This window comes from Acanthochromis polyacanthus, chromosome 18 (assembly GCF_021347895.1).
Source record: "Acanthochromis polyacanthus isolate Apoly-LR-REF ecotype Palm Island chromosome 18, KAUST_Apoly_ChrSc, whole genome shotgun sequence".
NCBI lineage: Eukaryota > Metazoa > Chordata > Actinopteri > Pomacentridae > Acanthochromis > Acanthochromis polyacanthus.
The window spans coordinates 18,720,067-18,743,295 of record NC_067130.1 but is presented as its reverse complement, the minus strand read 5'-3'; the positions used below and the strand labels follow the sequence as shown (position 1 = coordinate 18,743,295).

The 23,229-nt window shown below is 42.1% G+C and overlaps 1 protein-coding gene across 1 annotated transcript; it reads left to right on the top strand.

Annotated features, from left to right (window-relative positions):
• Positions 1-727: 727 nt before the first annotated feature.
• Positions 728-17,984, top strand: lhx5 (LIM homeobox 5). Its single transcript, XM_022201989.2, has 5 exons — positions 728-1,652; positions 3,654-3,877; positions 4,782-5,059; positions 7,927-8,092; positions 16,027-17,984. Exons 1-5 carry the CDS (start codon positions 1,480-1,482, stop codon positions 16,368-16,370), a joined length of 1,185 nt encoding a protein of 394 aa, XP_022057681.1. The 5' UTR covers positions 728-1,479; the 3' UTR covers positions 16,371-17,984.
• The last annotated feature ends 5,245 nt before the right edge of the window (positions 17,985-23,229 follow it).

Here is a 23,229-nt window from a genome sequence, read left to right as displayed (position 1 = left end):
AGAAAAACACAAACACATGTCCAAAATATGGATGAAGGTGTATCATCTACAACAAAATCCTGAAATCTACAGATGTCTGGTATCAAATTAAAAAATTTAAAAAAATCCAGCACTTTTACCTATATGGCCAACGTATTCTAAAAAATGATGTACTTTTTAAAGCAAGAATAATATGGTTGCTTTCAAAAGAAATGCAATTCAATTTTAATGTAGGGATTTTCCATAGATAGATAAATGGATAGATAGATCATCTGTTAAAACTATCAGGCATGGGTTGCTGTTCCTCTCTAAATGTTGTTTTGACTGACCTCCAATCGTGTAAAATTAGCTAAAATTCACACCTCACCTCATTCGCATGAATCAGCGCTAAGAGAAGAAGCTCAGAGGGTCTCATCCATCCACTAATGTGAATGAACGTATTGCATGTTTGCTTAACTGCAACTAACAAAACGAGGCAGTTGGTAAATATTGAAATTCCCTTCGATTGGTGGCCACTCTGTTAAAGCACCGGGTGAACAGGCTCTCCCTGTTGATGAGCTGCAGCTAATCCATCGCATTTCCCTGTAAATAGCTTTGTGCATGAGAAAGGCCAGCGGCCCCTCCTCTCCGGGCCGCTCACACACACACTGAGATGCAGCAGCGGTTTCTCACAAGGCCATTATAAGGCTGTGTAGCATTAGCCCTTGTTCGGCTACTCCCACCCCGTACGTACATCTATTCACATTCATTTGTTGGCAGCGCCGCGCCCGCTGCTGCAGCTCGTCCGTGTTTGTGGCTTTAGATGGAGCAGAGCAGCTGTAAAGTCACCGATGCCTCCGTGAAGCGTCCACACGCTCGCTGGCCTCCAGAAACACCCGCACCCACGGCCCGGGTACATCTTCACGGCGTGCGCTTGAGGTCCGCTCGGAGGCTACAGCTTTGAACGTGTAACCATAACAACTGCGCTCTGATTGGCTCTCCTGGCACGGGAATTAACAAGGGCGTCGTCCAATCTGAGCGCAGGATGCGCGTCTCGCTGGCAAAACCTCGTGATAACCCAGGCACAGTGATGTGAAAGTGGCGACGTGAGGTGAGCCCGAAGGAAATTACTGGACCCAAAACAAAGCATGAGCGAGGGATGAACTATCCGAAATAAACACGTCTGAATAATGATATTTTAACTGGTGACAAAACATGCCCGGTTTGTCCATCACGCAGTCCATCAGCTGGCGCAGCTGAATTTTTTTTCCCCCTCCTCTTCTTCTTTGGATTGTGGATTGTGACAAGTAGCAGGACAGCGAGCCAACAGGAGCAGGACTACAAACACTTCGCGGGGTTTGTCACTCCGCCGCCTTCCAGCGAGAGGTTCCTCCAGTTTTCGCCTGACAGCACACCTCCCCCGGAGCCAAGACGTTGTTCCGCGTAGACCCGGGGTGCCCCAGTCCGAGCAGCGCAGTCCGTGTGGGAAGGTCGGCACTGGGCGTCCTGCAGGCCGGCGACATGATGGTCCACTGTGCCGGGTGCGAACGGCCCATCCTGGACCGGTTCCTCCTCAACGTGCTGGACAGAGCGTGGCACGCCAAGTGTGTCCAGTGCTGCGACTGCAACTGCAACCTCACCGAGAAGTGCTTCTCCAGGGACGGGAAGCTCTATTGCAAAATGGACTTTTTCAGGTAACAGAGTCTGGACGCAGAGTTCTTGAAAATTGTGCTCCGATTCCGGTGTTGACAGGGAAACGGGCCACGATGGCACAATTTAAAACGAAGAAAAATATTTCTTGGGATAAAAAAAAAAGATTTAAAAATGAGATCAAAATAAAAGTATTCTGGCCCTCAGGAAAAACTCCACTTAAATAGTATGCGCGCAGGGGTCAGGTCATGCGTAAAACCATTTGTACACAGCTAAAAAAGAAAACTTATATGTAGCTGAAATAAAATAAAAATGTTCACTTTGGATAAATCTGAAAAGTATCACTGACACCTAACTAAATTTACAAATCTCTTTTTTTATTCATCTCTAGTGAAATACACTGGATTTACGCAGCGTGTGGCCTTTTTAAAGGGGCCTCCACAACAATAAAATGGGACATCTCATACTTAATTTCATTGTGTAGCCACGTGTATTGTGTCCCGAGCATTTGTTAAAATCTATTCCCGGCTCCAGACAACTCTTTTTCAAACAGCCATTAGGCTATTAACCGCTTCACAATTCCCAAAAAGTGTTCCAGATAATTGAGTGATAAGTGAAGCCCTTGTTTGTCCCGCCGCACTCTCTTAGCATCATTTTCATTTGTATGTGTCAGTTATTTTCTCCCAAATTGTCTAATGACATGTAAGACACATCAGCCTTTGTTGGGACGGGGCTATTATTGGCCTCGCGCGGCCTTGGCCATCATATTACCGCAGGTCCCATCAAGCGGTGGATTTAAATGGCCAGCCATTAGCCAGGCGAAACAGTAATCACCCTAATGTGTCCATTTGTTGTGTAAGTAGAGTTGTGCCCTTTTCGCTGGGGGAGGCTTGGCCATGCATGAGAAAGGGAGGATAGTGGAGCGATACCATTGCAAATGGGGACACAAGCCTGCATTAGTGTAAAAACAATGCTGCACAAAAAGAGGGGATCGCTCTCACCCAGAGGCTCCAGCAAACCCCCCTCCTCTGATGGCCCCATCCAGGTACAGAAGGCCCGGTGTGAGCCTCCAACATCAGCTGGAGCTCCTTACAGTGACAAAATAACTGTAAATGCCAATCAGATCCTCTCACTTCTTTTTTATGTGTGTGTGTTTTCCCCGAAAGCAAAATTTACAAACACCTCCTCCTTCTTCTGCCTCTCTCACTCATCCTGTCAGATCAGGAGGAGGAATTCTGCTGAATTTATTTGGGGCTATTTGTGTATCAAATTGATGAGTCTTCCCACCCAGTATTTAAGCGGGTGAATATGGATTAAGAGAAGATTTTCACGCTAAGATGCTCCCACTCTGCTTAATCCTATAATATATCCGTGGCTACAATGTGTTGATTGTCACTAATACGTTTTGCGTGGGGTTATTGTCAGAGCACCTCCATCAAAATTATTAGCTTTTTTTTTCTACCTCCAGTGTTTTTTATTATTTTATTTTAGTGTCGTCACCGCCATTATTAATACTCCCGGTCAGTCACACAGAGACAGACAGACGTGCTTTTAGTTTAGTTTGTGTGTGCGTTTATTTTTAAATATTTTCAATATTACTTAACAAAAATATAAAATATCCACATGTGATTATATGGAACTTTACTGCAATTGTTACAAAACGTTATTATTATTATCATTATTATTATGTGCTGGTTTATGGTAAGTTTGAAGTATTTTAGGTCGTGCGTAATTTGGTTTTTGCGTAATTTGTTTTTGTTAGGACTGGCTCGACTTGTTCATTCCTAACAAACTAGTATGATTTTTAGAATGTTTTTATAATTAACCTAACGCTCATATACAAACATAAAAAATCGATTTATTTAAACAAAATGGATGTTAAGAGTTGTGCAAAAGGTTGGTTTGTGTAATTTCTAACGGGCCCTTGGTCCACTGCTCTGACCATTTTATATGTGGGGGGCCTAAACACAATGTTTTCTCTGTGTGTTTGGGGGGGGGGGACACAAATATGAATCTCACAATATTTTTTTTTCGTTTCCATCCAGGCGGTTTGGCACCAAATGCGCGGGTTGCCTGCAGGGAATCTCACCAAACGACTTGGTGCGCAAAGCGCGCAGCAAGGTGTTCCATCTGAACTGCTTCACCTGCATGGTGTGTAACAAGCAGCTGTCCACGGGAGAGGAACTCTATGTGATAGACGAGAACAAGTTTGTGTGCAAAGAAGATTATTTGAGCTCCGGGGCCATTAAAGAAGTCAACTTGAACTCAGGTAAGCGGAGCGGTCATGGGCCTGGCTGTGCGTATTTTTGTTGCGTCCGTGCCTGTTTTTGTCCCCATTTAAACACAAAAAGCAAAGTACTCTTTGTGAGCGCGTTGTTTGCTTTGTATCAATGACGTGTGGGTTTTCGTTCTAGCAAAAAAAAAAAAAACTTATCTGATGAATAAAATGGCATTTTAATGGCATTTAAGAGGACAAAAGGAAGTCAGCAGCGGAGGCAGTAAGATTTTGTTTTTGTTGATCGTTCTCAGCTGTCCGTGGAGAGCGTTTCACACCAACCTTGTGAGCCCAATAGTTTCAATATTTACCTCCACAGAATAATAGCTTTGTGTTATTGTACGCCAGGGTCCACTGGGGATGAGTATGTTAGTCTGGCCGTGCGTGCTGCTCCTCTTCCCACCGTCTATTCATCCTTATAAAAAGCTCAGGAGGACAGCAGAACCTCTCCACACCCTGCTGTACTCAAGGTGTCACGCTCCCTTCTTTATAATGGACACAATTTGTTCTCATCTCCTTTATTTATATGTTAATAATTATGTATATGCTGCTTTCTGTGACTAGATGAGGATTTTTTTTACTTTAAAGTAAAAACGATCTGTTTCAATTTGTGCATTTTTCACACATTTAATTGTGGGATGCATTTTTGCAAACAATATAAAAAATACACTTTAAAAGAAAGCAAGAAAATGAAAGTATTTGCTTGGAAGACGGGCACAAACATCTCATCCAAGCGCCTTTTCAATTCTGATTTTCTGCATAATGGCAGGTTTTGGATGCGTAATAGTCCGTGTTGCCGGTGCGCATCTCCGCTGTTAATTAAAACAGGACCCCCCCTCCCTGCTTGACATTTCGGATCGTGACCTTCCTCTTGTTTGTTTTCCCTGCCGCTCCCCAGTGTCGTCGTGTACAGATAGGAGTTTATCGCCGGATCTGCAGGACCCAATACAGGACGACATAAAGGAGACGGACAATTCAACGTCCTCAGATAAGGAAACGAACAATATTGAGAACGAGGAGCAGAACTCGGGGACCAAAAGGCGGGGGCCCCGGACCACCATCAAGGCCAAGCAGCTGGAAACGTTAAAGGCGGCGTTTGTCGCCACGCCGAAACCCACCCGGCACATCCGAGAACAGCTGGCCCAGGAAACGGGACTAAACATGCGGGTGATCCAGGTAAGAAGAGCTGCGCGTTGTTTCTGGTGCCAGGGATGCTGAAAGAGGCTCTTTGTGCGGGCGATGGGGGAGGATCCACCGAGACAAAGACAAATTAGAGACAAATGACGGATTATAAATCAGTGAAATTACCTTTTAATTTTGCTGGAATGCGGGAACATTTAATTGAAGGCCTCATTATCTATTAGAGAAATGTCAAAACATGATGTGGACTATTAGCAGGATATAGATCAGGAGTGAAATGATTCTATATGATCTGTATTTTTGTTGTTTTAAGATGATAGAAGACTAAAAGGATAATAATTGGCTTTACACAGAAGCCTGTCTGCATTTTTTCATTTTAAAAATAAGGAAATAGATAAAACATTCTCAAGCATGTGTTGCTAAGGAGGATCATTTTAACATTTACACACAACAATAGATTGAGATTTTGCACAATTTTTATATTATTGCATACAAAAATAAACTTTACCTTTAATGTGCTTTTATTTTTTTGTCATTTAAAGACCACCATTTAACACTACTATTTAATGCAACACTTTTTGAAAATTACTTTGTTCCCACCTCACATTTTAATTATTATAAAAACTGCTTTAATGTTGGCCTCCAGTTTCTGCATTAACATGGGCTGATCTTTGCATTTCAGATCGAGTCGTCCATTTTTTGTGCTTGAAAATAACAAAAGAGTTGTAATTATTTTGTGCACACAGCTGTTTATTTTAGTAGCAATACATGTTTCACAGCAGTGAAATCAGTAAAAGGCTAGCCTTATTTTCCCCAAATGCAGCAGAATGTAATAAAATAAGGTTTTCTTGAATAATGTTGCTTATTTTGTGCAGACTGCAGCTTATTTAATAGATGTTGCCCTCAATGAAATTTGCCAAAGGTTAGCCTTGTTTTGGTCAAATATGATAGGATTTAATAGAATGCTGTTTTGTCTAAAGGCATAATTCATGTGGTGCCGACAGCGTTTCATTCCAAGTTGCACAATCATGAAATAACCTTGTTTTTGCCGATTGGTAGAGGACCCCCACCCCCCCACCCACCCACCCCCCACATACAAACACCAGCGTTTTGTCTCTGTATCTCTGGCTGCCTTTTCATCCTCAAACACATATGCAGACACACACAAACACACACACACACGCACACAGAGACTCGCTCGGTGTCTGGGTGCAGACTGTGTCAGGATGATTAGCACCATCTCTGCCAACTGTGATGTGGCTTTTTGTGCACTCACTGTAATTATCGCTGATTTCACAGATTTACATACCACCCTCCCCTTTTTCCCACCTCTCCCCTCGTACTCACTTGCAGCCCGCCTCGTCCGCATCATACACTCCGCGCATCAATCAATCATTCAATCAATCCCTCGGCTAATCGATAAGTCAGCCAGTCCCTCGCTCTCTCCCCACCTCTCCTCCTTCTCCTCCTCTCCCATCCCCTCCCTCCCTCCCTCTCCCATCCCCTCCACCCCTTGTGCGTTGTTGCCTCGGAGCCAAAATGGAGGCTCTGTTTCGTCATCTTTCCTCCCCGTTCAGTGTGTGTTAAATACCATTGCTCTCAACGCGGGGAGCCCTGTGAGCCACGCTGCTTCTCCAGCATGTGTATGTAATCCCTAAGCAACGCTCTCTCAAGGGAGGCGAGAGCATTTCCATAAAAATGTACCCTACAGTTAGACGATTGTTCTCAATAAGCAGGTGTTGCCTTTGCCGCTGGAGCACAGAGAGCAGAGCCTAAGTGGTTTTAGGTGTTTTATTTTTTATTATTATTATTATAAGTGTGTGTGTGTGTGTGTGTGTGTGTTTTTGTTAATCTGCAGCACAGTGGGATTCTGCCTCTGGTGCAGCCTAGCTGGTGTGAACATACATCATTATGCAGCACTGATGCAAAAGAGGAACAAACGTGTTATGTGCTTATAATGCAAAGACATTCTTCCATATGGTGTCTTTTTTTTTGTTTACATTTTCAAAATCCTCCTTTGTTCCTCTTCAAAGAAAGTTTATTTAATCATAGTGATGCTCTGATTTACAGCTTTGCAGTTTAGTTTAACTTGCAGTGAGGTGTATTGGGGTTCATTTGAGTCACAGGAAAATGTCTTTATTGCTGAAAAGTGTTATTTTTCATGTCATCTCTGCATATCTATGCTTTCTCTAATTTCTCTCCCTGATCCTTTGTGCTTTCTGCACGTGTGTCAGAAATTCCTCTAGGTGTTACCATTCATGGTGTGATAATACTGATTTGATCATACCTTTGTGTTCTGGCATTGCACTGGGGAATGTTACTTTTCCTGTCAAGCGTAAATGCATTTTTTAAAAAAGGCTTTTAACATTTTGTTTTTAATGCTGAGTTCCAAGAATTTCCACCTTAATTAAAATAAACGCGGAGAGGCCATAACTAATTGTGATGCAGTCAATAGAGTTTAAAACGGGTGCAGAGGTGTCAGAGAAATGGGATCATAATAGGCCAGGAGCAAGGACTTCTTGTTATTTGTTGGAAATAGTTTTGCAGTTTTTGAATAAAAGCCCTTAAAAAGACTTAAAGGCAGCATTTCAAATCTGATGTAAATTGTGGTTTTCGACACAAACTCTGCAACAATGAGCATGAAATGAAATAGATGAGTGAAGTGACCTAAAAAGAGGAGTTGATCCATATTAATTTGTTTTCAATTCTTGTGCTTCATGCGTTCTTTTTTTGTGTGCGAGACGCAGCCAGCTGAATCTTGTAGTGGCTGTGATTAGAGTCGGAATCTTACAGCGACACGATTTGGTGAGAAGTCTGAGCGAGAGCAGCGATTGGTTGAGCAGGAGAAAGACAAATGTAAACCGGATAACTGCGACCCTCGTCCCTCCGCTTTGGTTTTTCAGGTTTGGTTCCAGAATAGAAGATCCAAAGAACGACGGATGAAGCAGCTGAGCGCTCTGGGGGCCCGACGGCACGCCTTCTTCAGGGGCCCGAGGAGGATGCGGCCCCTGGGAGGCAGGATTGAAGATCCAGACATTTTAGGACCCGGGGCCTACGGTTACTATGGAGGTAAGACGTGAATGTTGTGACGACATTCAGCTGCTGCTGTGTCTTTAAATACACTCTGTTGCTGCGCCTGTGGGGTCTCTTGTAATATTAATGTGCAATATGGAGCAGTGTTTTGTGCAGCAATCACAACAGCAAACCGGGTTTCCCTTTCACCTCAGAAATGTGACATAGTGTAACTGAACGACAACCAACCAAATATGACAGCTGCAGTTGCTGTATGCTACTGCTGTGGAGTTAATTTGAACGTTTGGGGCCTCGCTATTTTCTTTAATCTATTCATCATTTGTTCAAAGATACAATCCAGCCTTTAGTTTGACTCTAATCTTGGTTAGTCCGTTGATACGTTACAGGAAACAAAGCGAGAAGCTTTTGTTAACTGATCCAAATACAACTGGTTTAGCTCAGTGCTTATAGAGGAATGTAAATATATTCCACTTCTAGACAGGAATAAACTACAGTTGCGTGGTGTCAGAAAAAGTGCGATAAATATGAAAATCTACAAGATGTTTCGCCAGATGTGTTGAATACCTCCACTTGGAAACAGTCATTCTGCAGTGACTGGGTGATTTTGTAGGTGAGGGCATCTGTATAAAAAAAACCAAAACAGTATATTTAAATAAGAGGAAAAAGTCATTTGGAATCTTCCTCTTATGGTGTAACATTATTAGAGGCGTCCAGGCTAGTTTTTTTATTTGCTTTGGATGTCATTCAGATCTGACTTTCTGCTGATTTAAATCGTGAACAAAACAGTCGTGTTTCCTTGTGTGGTGCAGACAGAGAACCTGTTTTAGGTCCTGGTTCTGTAGCTACAGCATTTCCGTACAGCTGTTCATTTTTTTGCAACCAGATCTCCTTTTTCCGTGTTTCATTTTGTTGTGCACATGTGGAGGCTGCACGCCAACAAACTGCACGTTTTATGAGCAAAGTACAAAAAACAGGAGCCCTGAAATCAAAGGAAATGATGTTCAGTCAGATAGTGTTCTTTTGTTAACTATGAATGAGAACGGTGCAAATGTATCAAGCAGCGAAAAAAAGTTGTAGCGTCACGTGTTTGGGTTCATTTGTCTTTTTTCACATTGCAGTACCACTATTGCACATGCACACGTCACCACGCCGATGCTGCAACGATCTATCACGCAGCTTTAATAATCAGACACGTTGTAAACAGAGGCAGCAGTGGTGGCAGTCCACTTGAATTACGCATTTTAGCTCAAAAGACACAATTTGTATTTTATTGCTACTTGTTTTTTTGTACTTTGGAGAATGGAGAATTTCAAAAATGGCAAGAGTAAACACTAGTATTCATGAGATCTGAGTCCTGTGTCATTCTGCAACAGAAATGTGTCTCCCTTCTTGTGTCTCTAAAGTTTTCTTTTTTTGCAAGACGAAGCTTATAACTCACAAGCATCCGAGCATCATTCTCTTTCTTAAAAGTTGCAAGTGTTCATCCTTGAAAACAGCTGCAGCGTCTCCAACAAACTGTGAAGATGAAACCAGTTTTTTTTTTAAAATTTGGCTACAAATTGCAAGAAATGGACAGCAGATATGTAAAGTTTGAAAAGATTCTGAAGAAGTTTCCTTTACTTAACACACAGCTTCATTTCAGTGCAGTATAACCTTTACAGTTTGAGCTATATACCTAGCAGCAGCAGCATTTATAGCAATAAGGTTGTCATGAAATGATATCTTACAGCTGGTTTAAATGTGGTGAAAATGCACAGAGGAGTCAGTGCATTCACTCACTGCTCACACCGCTGCAGATTGAACATTTATGTGCTTAGATCATGCGCTTAAAAAAGCCCATTCAATGTTCATTTCTAGGAACATTTTATTTTGATTTCGCCCAGCATTAGGGTTTCAGACAGGAGATGTAAGGTGTAGCTGGTTTGTTGTTCTCCAAGTGTGAAATTGAACGTGAATATAAAGAAAAGCTATTTTCTTTGCCCTGTGCTTTTTTTTTTTTTCCAACCACGTGTGCTACAACTGAATCTCCAGTTGATGTAACGACACCTTCAAATCAATATCCTTTTAAAAACGCTTGTAAAGGCCACTTGAGAAAAAAAAATTGTGCTATTGTATGGAGAAAAAATAATTTTGAGACAATAGGAGGTGGGCGGGAGATAACAACACAGCGCTAACGCAACATCAGCCACACGCTGAACTGCAGGAATAAACCAGATGCACCTGTCATGCATATCAGCAGTTTGTTTTTGATGGACAGTCTGAGAGCCGCGGTTTCTATACAGCTCCTGCACGTCTACCTGAAGGGCCCTGGCATTGAGGATACAATGAACTGGAGCCGTCAAGGCTGCAACGCAGGGTGTGGGAGGGGAAAACAGAGGACAAAACCTCCATCCCTCGCTCTCGTCTCTCTTGCTTTCTTCACACGTTGCTTTTCACGCCCTTTTGTGCCGCAGCAGCACAGGCCAGCCTGCCCGCCTTTATCTGAGCCCGCTGCCTCCCTGTGTTCCTGCGCCGCTGTTCGGAGGCAGGAATGCCTGTGTGTGGTGTGATGCGTCTGCATGTGTGAGTGTAATTATAGTTTGCAGAGCTCACACTCCCCTCAGCACCCACCCCTCGCCCGTCTCCCTCCCCTCTCCAACTCTCACACACCAAAAGACGAGCTTGTTGCTTGCTCTCAAGGTCGGCCGAAGTAACAGGGGCCTGTTTGCGAGACCAAATAATTAGCTTGCTTGTGGAAGTCGTATCAGCTTTTGTTGTTCCTGCTGAAAATTTCCAAAAAGCAGCCGCAAATAATGGTGCTTTGATTAGGCGTTGCGTTTCTTGATGTGTGACCCACGTTCTCCCCGTTTACGCTGGAACAGGAGCAGGGGGAGAACATATGGTGAAAGTGGAGAAATGCTAGAGCAACATCCGTGGGAGCTGGGATAAAGTGTGCCATCGATCTCAGTTCAAGGTGCTGCCGGAACACAATGGACTTAATGTTACTGAGGGAATCTGGAACAAGAATAAAGGAGTGGTGGGAAGCAGAAGGCAGGTGGAGGTTTGTAGATGTTAATGGATGCAAACAGTCTGCAAAGTAACTGGCTACATGTGGAGAAGGGAATCCTTTTTTTAAAAATGCTTCTCCCTTTTTTTTTTTTTTTTTTTACGATAAACAACTCATAAAATGCAATCTCACTGAATAGTTTATCACATGAATGTGTTTGAAAATTGCCTTCCATTTTAACGCCACAGACTGTGAGGGCGACATGGTGGAGCAGCAGTCACCTCACAGCAGCAACACTGAACTGGTTTGCATGTCCTCCTTGTAGATGTGCTGATTTGCTCTCGGTGCCGCCACCAGCTACTTCATTTATCTGTTGGTTATTTTTTCCAATAATCAATTTGTTGTTTGGTTAAATGTCTTCTTTTGTCCACAACCCAAAGATACTCAGTTTACTGTCACAGCGGAGGGAAGAAACTAGAAAATATTCAAATTTAAGAAGCTTTAAACAGATAATTTGGACTTTTTTTTTCTTAAAAATGATTCAGTTTAATTAATTCATCGATGAATCGTTGCAGTCCACAGACATTCAGGTTTACTGCTGATTCTAAATTGGCTGTGGGTGTATCCCACCTGTCACCAAATGCCAGTTTGGATGAGCTGCAGAAGCGGTGACCCTCTGCAGGATGAAGCCATATAGCTGACAGATGGATGGATGGATGCTGCTGATTGTCACTTGCTTTTAGACTGTGGCTGGGTGAATGAGTAATTGTCCGGTCCGGCTGGATATATAGCAGCGCCTGGGCTTGAGCGATCAGCCCTTGGTTGAAGATTAATTCCACATTTTGAGAAACGCACGAGAAGATTTATTCCAGTTACTTGGTGGTCTGTTAAATATGAGCCAACAACCTGCAGCTGTTTAGCTTAGAGCTGAACGTAACAGGAGGAATCATCTAGCGTGGCTCTGTTGTAAGATCAAGGCCTTGTTCTCTCTAATGTGGAGATTTTGCAGAATCTTAACCACACTCAAACAGATTTAGCTCATTAAAAGTGAGATTCTCTGCAACTCTGGTTTATGTGTGGATTCATAAAACAGAGTTCATAAAAAGATGCCCTCACAAGGCAATTTGTGCGTCTCCACTGTTGCTTTGTTTGCTGAGCATGTGGCTGAAACAACAACAACAATGGTGGATTTGTACCTGTTTCTTCACAAGTGCACAGCTTAGCTTGGAGCATCGCTTCACCTGAAACAGTAAAGTTGCCGTTATGTCCAGTATTACTTGGCCCACAGTATTTGCTGTTTAAAGTCTGCATGAATTCTAAATAACAGTCTTCTGTCATATTTGAACTGTATTATCGAGGTAGAACGACTCCAAATGCTTCCTAGAGCATTTTGGAGCCATTTTTGCATTCTTGTATTTATGGACGCATGTGAACAGAAGTTCTTTTTTTAAATGAGGCAAGAAAATATTAATCTAAAAATATATTTATACGTGTACACAGGGCTTAATCTGCCTGTCTGTGTTAAAGATTAAAGCAGATTAATTAACATGCTGTATCTGGGCTGTGCAACGTGCAGTGTAACAACCTTAAAAACTACGGTGAAAGTGTTGGTGAATATGATAACTAGACTTTCCCAGTAATATGCTGTATTTATATAGTGTTGTCACTGTAGTCAACATGAACTGTGAATTGCTACATTAAATAACGTGTGGTTAATTCTCATCATTTATGAGAATTGAGAAACCTGATTAATCCTGAAAAATGTCGCATTTAATAGAGTATAAAGGATAAAGCAAGTATGAAAGTTGCAGTCTGTTTAATATATTTTTAAAACCAAAGAAAAATAATTTAATGCAATATAAAAAGAAGAAAATGTAAAAACACCTATCTCAGGGCATCAGTGTGAAGCTGTCAGTGATATTCTTTTTTTCCTATATCAAGTAGACACTCCAAAAAGTCCTTTGTGAACTGTTGTGTTCACTTTTTGCAGCAGTCTGCTGTTAACAGTCATTCCGGCTACTGGATTCAAAAACAAATTTGACAATTTAGATCCATATTTTTGACATTTGGTTGTGTTTTTACAGTGAAAGCATTGCTCTGCTGTTATAGAGAATTATATGCTGGACTAATTCTTGGATAGATGCTGTGACTTGCTGGAGTCTCTGCTGGTTGCCTGGCAACCCCACAGTGTCAACATCCCTATGAAAAGATTAAAGAAACATGATATAATGTGACTTCATGAGCTGCAGAGGTGCTGATGGGTGGATCTTGTTATCTCTAGATAGAGCGAGGCTAGCTGTTACCCTGTTCCTAGTTTTTGTGCAAAGCTAAGCTAACTGCCTTCTGGCTGTGGTAGATATTTGTTGTCTGATTGTTCTGGCAACAAAAGGAATAAGTGTATTTTTGTAACAGGCTTCAGTGCCTCTCTGAAATACCAAACTAACCATGTGCAGGCATATCTGAGAGAATGTAAGAGAAGTACAGCAGCTGGTTGCTTAATTGGATTTGATGGATTCAGGTGTACTCTGCTTGGAAACAATAAAGGAGAATATTGTCCATATAATACATACCTGTTGTATCGTTTGGGGTTTATTAGTCGTGATTCTTAGATCATTTGTGTCCAAGATATCTGCCTCCACTTCACAGTAAATGGAGCAAATTGAATTTCAATTTGGGTGCTTACAGCAGTGAAGTTTCATTTTAAAAATTCAACAGCAACGTAACGAAATAAGAAATAACCCCTTTGGAAACTGGTCACTGTGAAGTCTATTAATTATCCAGACAACAGGGAGCGCTGCTTGCGAAGATACTATCTAAATCTTTCAAGACAGAATCCCACTACAGAGGCGCAAATGAGAATATACAGTTCTGTACCTGCAGACGTCAAACATGAGCAGGAGCTGAACTGAATCCTCTCTGAGGCATAAACATGCCACTCAGCGTCATACGGCAGCTAGAAAATGCTTGTTAATCCAAGTGTGTGTTGGAGATTTACTGCGAAACCAACAAACTTGAGACTGGATTCTGTTATTAATGTGTCAGTTCCTTGCTGCAGCACTTTGAACTAAATTCAAACAAGAAGGAGCACAGTCATGGATCAGACTTTGCTGAAATATTCCTGAGGAGGAGTTTTAAATCTAAAGGAGTTACAGCAGTATATTTAGCCACTAGATATAATAGATATCCATTAGAGTTTTAGGCTGACTGATTTAACTATTAAACAACAATTAGAACATGTTGAGTTGCATTTTCTGCAGCCTACTCGCTCACTGGTGTTTGTTGTTTTGAATAAAAATGACAACAAATCTGATTTCTGCAGACCATAGAGGCTATTTTCCCTGCATGCTACATACTTGTGTCTGCTGTAGCGTAGATCTCCTTAATGATTTGCTCACGTATAAGCAGACCCAATGTGTTTTGACATGCCGTTTCTTGTCTCGTGATCCCGCACAATGGATGTCACTGTAAAGATGAAAATAGCGTGTGGTGAACGTGCCACCGCCCCCACTGATGTGACATATGTGCAAACTGCACTGATGGGCCAACATTATTGTGGCTAGAAACGTAGCAGGAGCATGATGTGACGATGAAACCGGGAATTGAAGAGGAGTCGCTGCAATGCTTAAAGCACTCTGAGGGGGCCAAAGCTGTGCAGGGAGGTGGAATTAAAAGTGAAAAAATAATCCACACAGTTAATCAGCTGGTCAACGAAGGGCTCATTTCTCACAGTTCTCTTCTTCCAGCCTCTAAAATCGGAGTATTTCTTGCCTTTTGTTGGTTTATTTTATTGCGATTTGTGCGTTTTTGTGTTTTGGACTCTTGCTTAGGCAAAATAAGCAAGACAAAGATGTCAAATTGTTGCACTATTTTCTGACATTTCATAGACCAAATGATTAACCCTCTGAACCTCCTCTTTCATTGCAATCTGAAGTCCTGCACCTCTGTGGAGACAGCATCAACAATTGCTAGAAGTGGAGAGAACTCAGAAATGTCGTCTGTACTGTATGACACAGTTAGAATGCCATAAATCATAGAAAGTTTAAGATTAAACCTAATTTATTTTGCCAAATTTAAAATTTAAAAACACAGTTTGACTGGGAGACTTAAAAATCCAACTATTCTTTTTACGTTTTGTATCATCAGTTTATAGCTATTAGAAACAGTGTAATTTTGGTGATATATATGTACATTTTATGTTATTTTTGCTTTTTTTTATTTTATAGGAAAGTGGAGAGAGAGAAAGAGATAGGAAATGTGGGTAGAAGAGTTGGGGAAAGACATGGAGTAAATGGCAATGTGCTGGATTTGAACCCATGACCACTACATCTGGGACTATAGCTCCTGTTTATGGGTCACCAGCTCAGCCAGCTGAGCTATCTGGGCTCCCATTTTGGTGATATTTTAAAGATAAAATACTTTTCAAACTTGACAGCAGGTTTTAAAGTTCTGACGGTTAACAAGAAATATCATCTTCACATCAATCTTTACTGAAAGGATTTCTTTCTTCTGAGCTGAACTATAAAAATAAAGCAGAGAAATCTGTGTAGCTCAAGAAACAACCACAGCCCAGCGAGGAGCTGGGTGCTGGAAGCTGCATCAGACCTGACAGAGAGATGCAGCTGACAGGACCTGGCAGGGCTGCAGGGGAGGCTGGAATCTCATTTTGGAATTCCTCATCCAAATCCAGAAGTTTCAGCAGAGGAATCCATCGAGGTGCACGCATGGCTGCGAGCTGAATGAGAGAGGGAGATGAATGCAGTGTGTAAAAGGCGAGAGAACTGAGGTGGAGAGGTGTGGAGTTGTTTATACACTCAAATGAGGCTGTTGGAGACCGGTTGGTTGAAAATTGGACATGATCAATTTCACCACTTAGGTCGGGGTGGAGCTGTGTGTGGAACTGCGCGCTGCTGCGGGGAGCTGTGGGTGTTTCATGCAAGTCTTTGATAGGAAGTGTAACCCCATGTGTTCTCTGGTCCCTCCACAGAATACCAAGGTGACTATTACGGACCAGGAAGCAACTACGACTTCTTCCCCCACGGCCCTCCGTCCTCACAGGCTCAGTCTCCAGCTGAGTCCCCCTACATTCTGGGATCTGGAGCCATGGAGGGATCAGGCCACCACCCTTCAGAAGACCAAAGGTTCACGGACATGATCTCTCACGCAGAAACCCCCAGTCCAGAGCCGGGCTTACCGAGCTCTCTGCAGCCCGTCCCGGGGGAGGCATACGGGGGCGGACCCAGTCCTCCTTTCTCCTTGGCCAGTAACTCCAGCTACAGCGCTCCAATGTCCCACCAAGGCCAGGAGATGGGAGAAACCACAGCCTGGTAAAGGACAAGAAGACACAGGGACCATTCCTGGGCTGAGTGTCGGCCTAGTTAATTCAGGAGACGAATAAAAAATACAAACACACACACAAAAAAAGACACTGTGGGGTGAAAAGTACAGCTGAAATTTCTACAAAGGACTTTTTAAAATCATGAACTGATTTTCACAGTTGACAAACTGAATCAAGAGGGGGATAGCTTGCAGGAAAAAGTAATACTCGCTGCCCAGTAGACACTCCAAAGCATATCCCTTCCTGGATTACTGGACTTGAAAGACGAAAAAAATAAATTAAAAAAATGTGCGATTCCATCCAGCAAAAATGCTTCTCGCCTTCCCCTTGTTGTTAACAAAGGTATCTTCTAATGAACGCATTAGAGAGGAACGCCAAAGGGGACACGTTTAGTTTTCTTAATTTCCCTCCACATTTTTGTTTTTTTAAAAACGTTGCTTCCAAGCAATTATTTCTTTCCTCATTCTAATGCTAGGTGGCCACTCTGCCCTCAGTATTACAAAGACAACGGTTCTGATACATGCTTTAATGTTCACACACAAACACTCAGTCATATGTTATGTCAAACACGTTGCTCATTTTAAACTCGTGTGAGACGTTATGTCAAATCGAAGGCTGCTGCTTGATAGACACACACTCACCTCTGGCACGACTCGCTCTTGCACACATCTCGGCTCTAAGTCCCTTAATGCTCAAAAAGTGTTCTTGATCGTAGCTTAAAAAAGGATGTCTATACCATTATTCAAAACATGGACACAATTATACACACACTTGTACTCACAGACACACACACACACAAATCTCACACCCATCCAGGCGGCCCTGATAGTTCTGCTCTGCACACTGCTTCACCTGACCTTCCTTTTGTTACTGTCCCTTTTAAAAAACATGTTTTAATGGAAATGATTTTCAAAAGAACATTGAACCCATAATGGAGAATGTCCTTCAACAGCTGAGGTCTCCTTCCTCTAAAGAGAGAAAACAAAAGAGGGGGCAGACAACATCTGTGACATTACCACTGTCTGCACTGAAGCACTCGTTGCCATCTAGTGGCCATCAGGCACGTAGGATTCCAAATCGGCTCCGAGCAGCACAGTCTGGCTGTGGATGTGAACGTCTTCGCGAATCGGAGATTTGCAAATTCTCCGCATTTTTAAGTCTTCTTTTTATTGTGCAGATCAGGGCCAAGCGTCATCACGGCTGCTATTCCAAAAGTCAGTCACATTAAAGGGAACACATTAAAGGGAAGCAAGCAAATTCCACCCCCATATCGTCTTATTTCAGTCTTTAAGCACAACATACACAACATATCTCGCATAAAACACATCTTGTAATGCTGTCTGTCCACACTGAGTTAGCTGAAATATTGTTTTCAGGTCAGATTTGTGTTTCTTTTGGACATTGTATAAGATCTAGAAAGAATGTGTCTTATTTCTGATGTACGGAGATATTCTTGGATACAAGCGTGAGTGTGTGTGTGGGTGCCTGAATGTGGATGCTTGGAGGTGTGCTTGCTCATGTGTGTGCGTTTCAGGGGGGAAAGGGGCAAGGCTGTATTATTTCTATGTAAATAGCACTGGTAATAAAACCTTCTCTTACAACTTGAAGCGGTGGCTTTCTCGTTTTGTGTCCTCGCGCGGTCTGTTTTCTTGGTTTTGTAGAAATGGAAAGCAACCCATCGTGGCATGGTTTTAAAGTAGTGGTTCTTCAAATTTCCATTTTATTCCACTTTTTATTTCTCCTCCACCACATTTCAGAGGGAATACTGCACACTTAACTCCACTACGCCTATTTAACATTTACTTTGCTCATTAGGATTTTAAAAAGAGACATAATAAGCTTGTAAAATATGATGCATTGCCGTAAAACTAACAGCCCAACAGTATATAAAGTAGTTCAAATTAGCTCTATTCCAACCAGCTAAACCTCATAAATGGAGCACTCTGAAAGCTAATGACTTGTAAAAGCGGTTCTGACTTTATTGATATTGATAAAAAGTCATTTATTATGGATTTATAGATTAATTACAACTTTTGGGTTGCCAGATTTTTAAATAGAAATTTGAGCCGCGTCTATTTCTTTGTCAAAATCGATCTCGCTTCATGAGAACATTTTTCAGTACTTATTTTACACATAAAACTACATGAAATCTGCTGTCACTGATTTCTTTTTGGCCATTTGAGGGCAGCACAATGTAATGCAACTCTAACATACTGACTTTGGGACTTGGGTTGATAAAAAGGCTTGCACAAAGCTACTTCATTCCAAAATCCATCTGGAGTCATGTTCACAATATTCACTTTTCTTATAGCTCTATTTCTCTCCGCTCCTGAGTAAACTCTGGCACTTAAGTTGCTAAATCCAGCAACAAACAGCGAGTTGATAACTTTGTCGCTCTGGTATTTGTTATGAAAATGGTGTATACTTGGTGTGTATGAGTTTTTTAAAAAAAAATAAAAATGAAATCAGCTGCCTGCTGTTGGAAAAGTAACTGATGAGAGCAGTAACACTGAACCAGATATCTCACAGATCTGAGAAGAAATGCAGACTTGGATGATAATTCTCTGTTAATTTTTGTGTATTTTGAAGTGTCACATTAGAAGAACAGAATGAAGTCAGGAAAATGGGGAAAAAGCAGATTTTTTTTTTGAAAAGTTGCATAAAGTGTCTATTGTTATGGGTTGTTATGGTGGTTAGCACTGTCGCCTTGCAGCAAGAGGATCCCTGGTTCACATCCCTTCTTTCTCGAGATCTTTCTGCATGGAGTTTGCCTGTTCTTACTGTGCATGTGTGGGTTTTCTCCGGGTACTCCGGCTTCCTCCCACACTCCAAAAACATACTCAAGTTAGCTGGTAATTCTAAATGGTCCATAGGTGTAAATGTGACTGTGATTGTCTCTATGTGTAGTCCTGTGATAGACTGGTGACCTGTCCAGGGTGTCCACTGCCTTCACCCTAAGTCAGCTGGGATAGGCTCCAGCCCTCTGCAACCCTAATGAGAATTAAGCGATGTTTCGTTTTATTTTTATTGTTTGACTTTTTCTGAAAAGAGTTCATATGCATCAGAGAAGATGGAAACATGTTTTTTTTCTTTTCAAATAAGTTCTGATCTAGTGAAACATGACTTATCAGTTGTTTCTTGCGATGTCTTCGTCTTCAAACAGAATAAAACCTGTCTAATGGCAGCTGACTTAAAGGAGTATTTACTACTTTCCTGATAGACAACAGTTCCTCACAGTTCCTAATAACCCTCTCTGTTTTGGTTTTGTGTGTACCAAAATTTAGTTAGTTTCTTCTTCTTCTCATGGAGTTCACTGATTGGCAAACAACTGTGCTGCACTGATATTATATACCAGCATGAGTTTTAGTGCGCCGGTATAGCATCTGAGATTTTTTTTTTTTGTATCCCTGAAACCTTTGTGTGAACCCAATATTTTGTGAAGAGCATGCTGTAATTTCTGAAGTCAATTCTAATATGCAAGCACTATTCCGGCTTGAATATAATACAATGCAATGCAGTAATGATGAACATAATGAACAACAGTGGACAGTGACCAAGACAGCTCAGCTCTAATGTCTCTCACGCTTTAATCTAAGTCTGATGTTTCATTTCCACCCAGGATGGAAATGCTGAGTGATGAGTGTAAAATTCTGTTTGATGTGAGGCACGTAGATGCCAGTGGAGTAAATGGGAATGAGGTTGATGGGTTGGTTGGATTTCAGGAAAATATGTGTTATTACACCGAGTAGTGCAACCAAGAAGTCACACATTGTGGCTTTTCTCACACAATAGTATGTTTACACACAGAGCATGGTATGGGATTTCAATCACGGCCTTGATTTTGCTTCTGGCTTCTTCTGTTATAATTACTCAGCCTTGTTTACTCGCTCCAATGCAGTTAATAGCAACAAGTCAATTTTACTTAGTTTTTTTTTTCCAAAAATTTAAAAAATCTTCTTCAAATTGGAAACATGGCAATGGAAAACTGCTGGAAAGGACACTGATGAGACGGGTGAGAGTGAACCACCACCTTCTGCAGACCTGAAAAGACAACACAGAATCACTCCCAGTAAGAATCGCAACTTTTCTTTTGAAGATGGATAAAGCTCTATAAGGTATTTTTAGTAACACCTACCCATCCTGTCTTCCATATTTTATACTTTTCCTTTTTCCTTGCAGTACATGCTGCGGCTGCCTTTACAAAATTCACGCAGATGCATGTGGTTCGATCATCTTTCTCATATATTCGTCACAGTCTGAAGCATCATGATCAGCCTGTTCTGTCAGCGGCCCAGGCTTGTTCCTTGAGCGAGACACTGATCCATCTACAGAAGCTTAGAATAAAAAAAGCTTGCTAGCTTGCAAACTACTAAATGTAACTGAACGTAGTAGGAAATCACAGTAATTTTGGCACACTGCATTTCACACATTATGTACTGGGACATACTAGGCAGAATGGCTATATGCATCCACCGCTGCTTTTGTTTCTTCTTTTCTGCTTATTATTACAGCCATGTAGCTATACCTTCTCAAAATACGATGCAGCCAAGTTTTCGCTCCTGTTCAAGCATAACTAGACCATTCCTTTGTGTAGAATGGTCTGACTGCACCTCAGTGCCAAAAGCAGTCTGGTTTGTTACCTCCGCCAAGGAGGTTATGTGACACTCAGCATTTGTGTGTGTGTGTGTGTGTGTGTCTGTCTGTCTGTCTGTCTGTCTGTCTGTCTGTCTGTCTGTCTGTCTGTCTGTCTGTCTGTCTGTCTGTCTGTCTGTCTGTCTGTCTGTCTGTCTGTCTGTCTGTCTGTCTGTCTGTCTGTTAGCAAGATAACCCAAAAACGCCTGGGCAGATTCACATGAAATTTTGAGGGGATGTAGACTATGGTAAGAGGAAGAGCTGATTTAATTTTGGTGGCAATCCAGAAAGGATCCTGGATTCTGGATCACTTTTAAATTTTTTTTAGTATGTTTTAGTATGTGGTCCAAAATATGACAAAAAACATCATAGGTTAGTATGTCGTCCAACAAATTGGAGCAAGGTGTCCAGATAGCTCAACTGGTTAAGAAGGTGATTCATAAACAGAACTGTGCCAGAGGTTTGATTCCAGCTCATGATCCTTTACTGCATGGGCTTCCTGTTTTCCTCTCTATCCTTGGCAGAGGTCTGCACTCTCTGAGTGCTTTTCTAGTTTTGTATTTGTTTCAACCTGTCACAATCGTTAATACAGCTACATGTTTCCTCAAAGTACTGACAGATTAAATTGTTGTAGTGGAATATTTGTATGTAAGTAGGTGAGCACTGTCATTTAAATGGTAAATTCATTGAAAAAAAAAGCAGAGCTGCCTTACTGCATGATCGAAATCTTCGGAAAACTTGTGGTACGCTGATGCTTGGAGGTTGTTGCTGTTTCCCGTAGTGAAGTAAATTTTGAAAACACTAACACATAGTTTGTGGAGGAGGAGGACAAATCAGTGTGAAAGATGCACAGTGGCAGGCAGGAATAACTGTGATCTATATCCAACAAGTCAGACTAATTCGCTAGAGCAGTTAATGGAAACAAGTCTAATTTGTATGTCCTTAGTTAAGTTTTTGCTTTACAGTTCAATGGAAATGTGGCTACAGTCCTTTGATAATTTTTTAGTATCAAAAATATTCATGACTGTATCTTTAAGTTAAACTATGAATGCATCTTTTAGCTTGTGGCTGTGTGTTTAGTGGTTCTGTGTTCATTAAAATGTACCATGAGCATCATGATGAGGAAAGCATGAATTAAAAACTCTCATTCACCCTTTTAACCCCGCTAATAGTACGCAGTGGAGGCCGAGCTTTTCCTAAGGCCCTCAGGCACAGACCCAGCACAAGAAATTCCCCACTCGCATGAAGCTGACTCCAGACCAGTGCCTTTGGGCAGCCCTGTCCCTCTCCAGGTCCCTTGACCCCCCACCTTCTCATCCCCTTATCCTCCTCTTTATCCACTCCTCTGGCTCCTCATCCCGTCCTCTCTCAGTGGGGCCAGGTGGGCAGACGTGGCCCAGGTCTGCAGTAATTTTCCCCCTGACTGGTTTTAATGTAAAGGGTAATGTGAGAGGAGACAGGCAGACACTGTGTGTGTGTGTGTGTGTGTGTGTGTGTGTGTGTGTGTGTGTGTGTGTGTGTGTGTGTGTGTGTGTGTGTGTGTGTGTGTGTTCACACAAACACACTGAGGTGAATGTGGCCCACAGCTTCTACCAGTCCATTACCAAGAGGCTCTACATCCTCTTTATTTATTTCTTCTTTGCTCCCTCTGTTTACTCTCTAGAGTTTTTTCCTCAATTCTGTTTTTTATCACTCCATCTCCTCAGCTGCGTTTCTCCAGCTGCGCAACACACACACACACGCACACACACACACACACACACACATTAACACACAAACAGACAGAAAAGCTGGCAATGTAAAGGAATTAGCCTACTCTATAAAAGTCCAAAACAAACCGGCCGTATACGCACATAGACACGCACTTACACTTACACACAAACATGCATCCACACAAACGTACACACACACACATGCGCAGAAACTTGCGCTGGGCCTCGTGCACCAGCAAACCTCCACGGAACACCCTCGGTAACCTTCACCTTCCTTTCACCCAGTAGCATCTGGTTATCACTCTCTCTCACGCACACATGAAGGTGCATGCTCAGCCTCCGTATCCCGCACGCGCACACACACACACACACACACACACACACACACACACACACACACACAAACACACGTATGAGCATGCACAAGCACATGGATGCATGCACGCACACACACGCACACACACACACACAACAACCCCATTAACATCAGTACTTTTGTAATGGATGT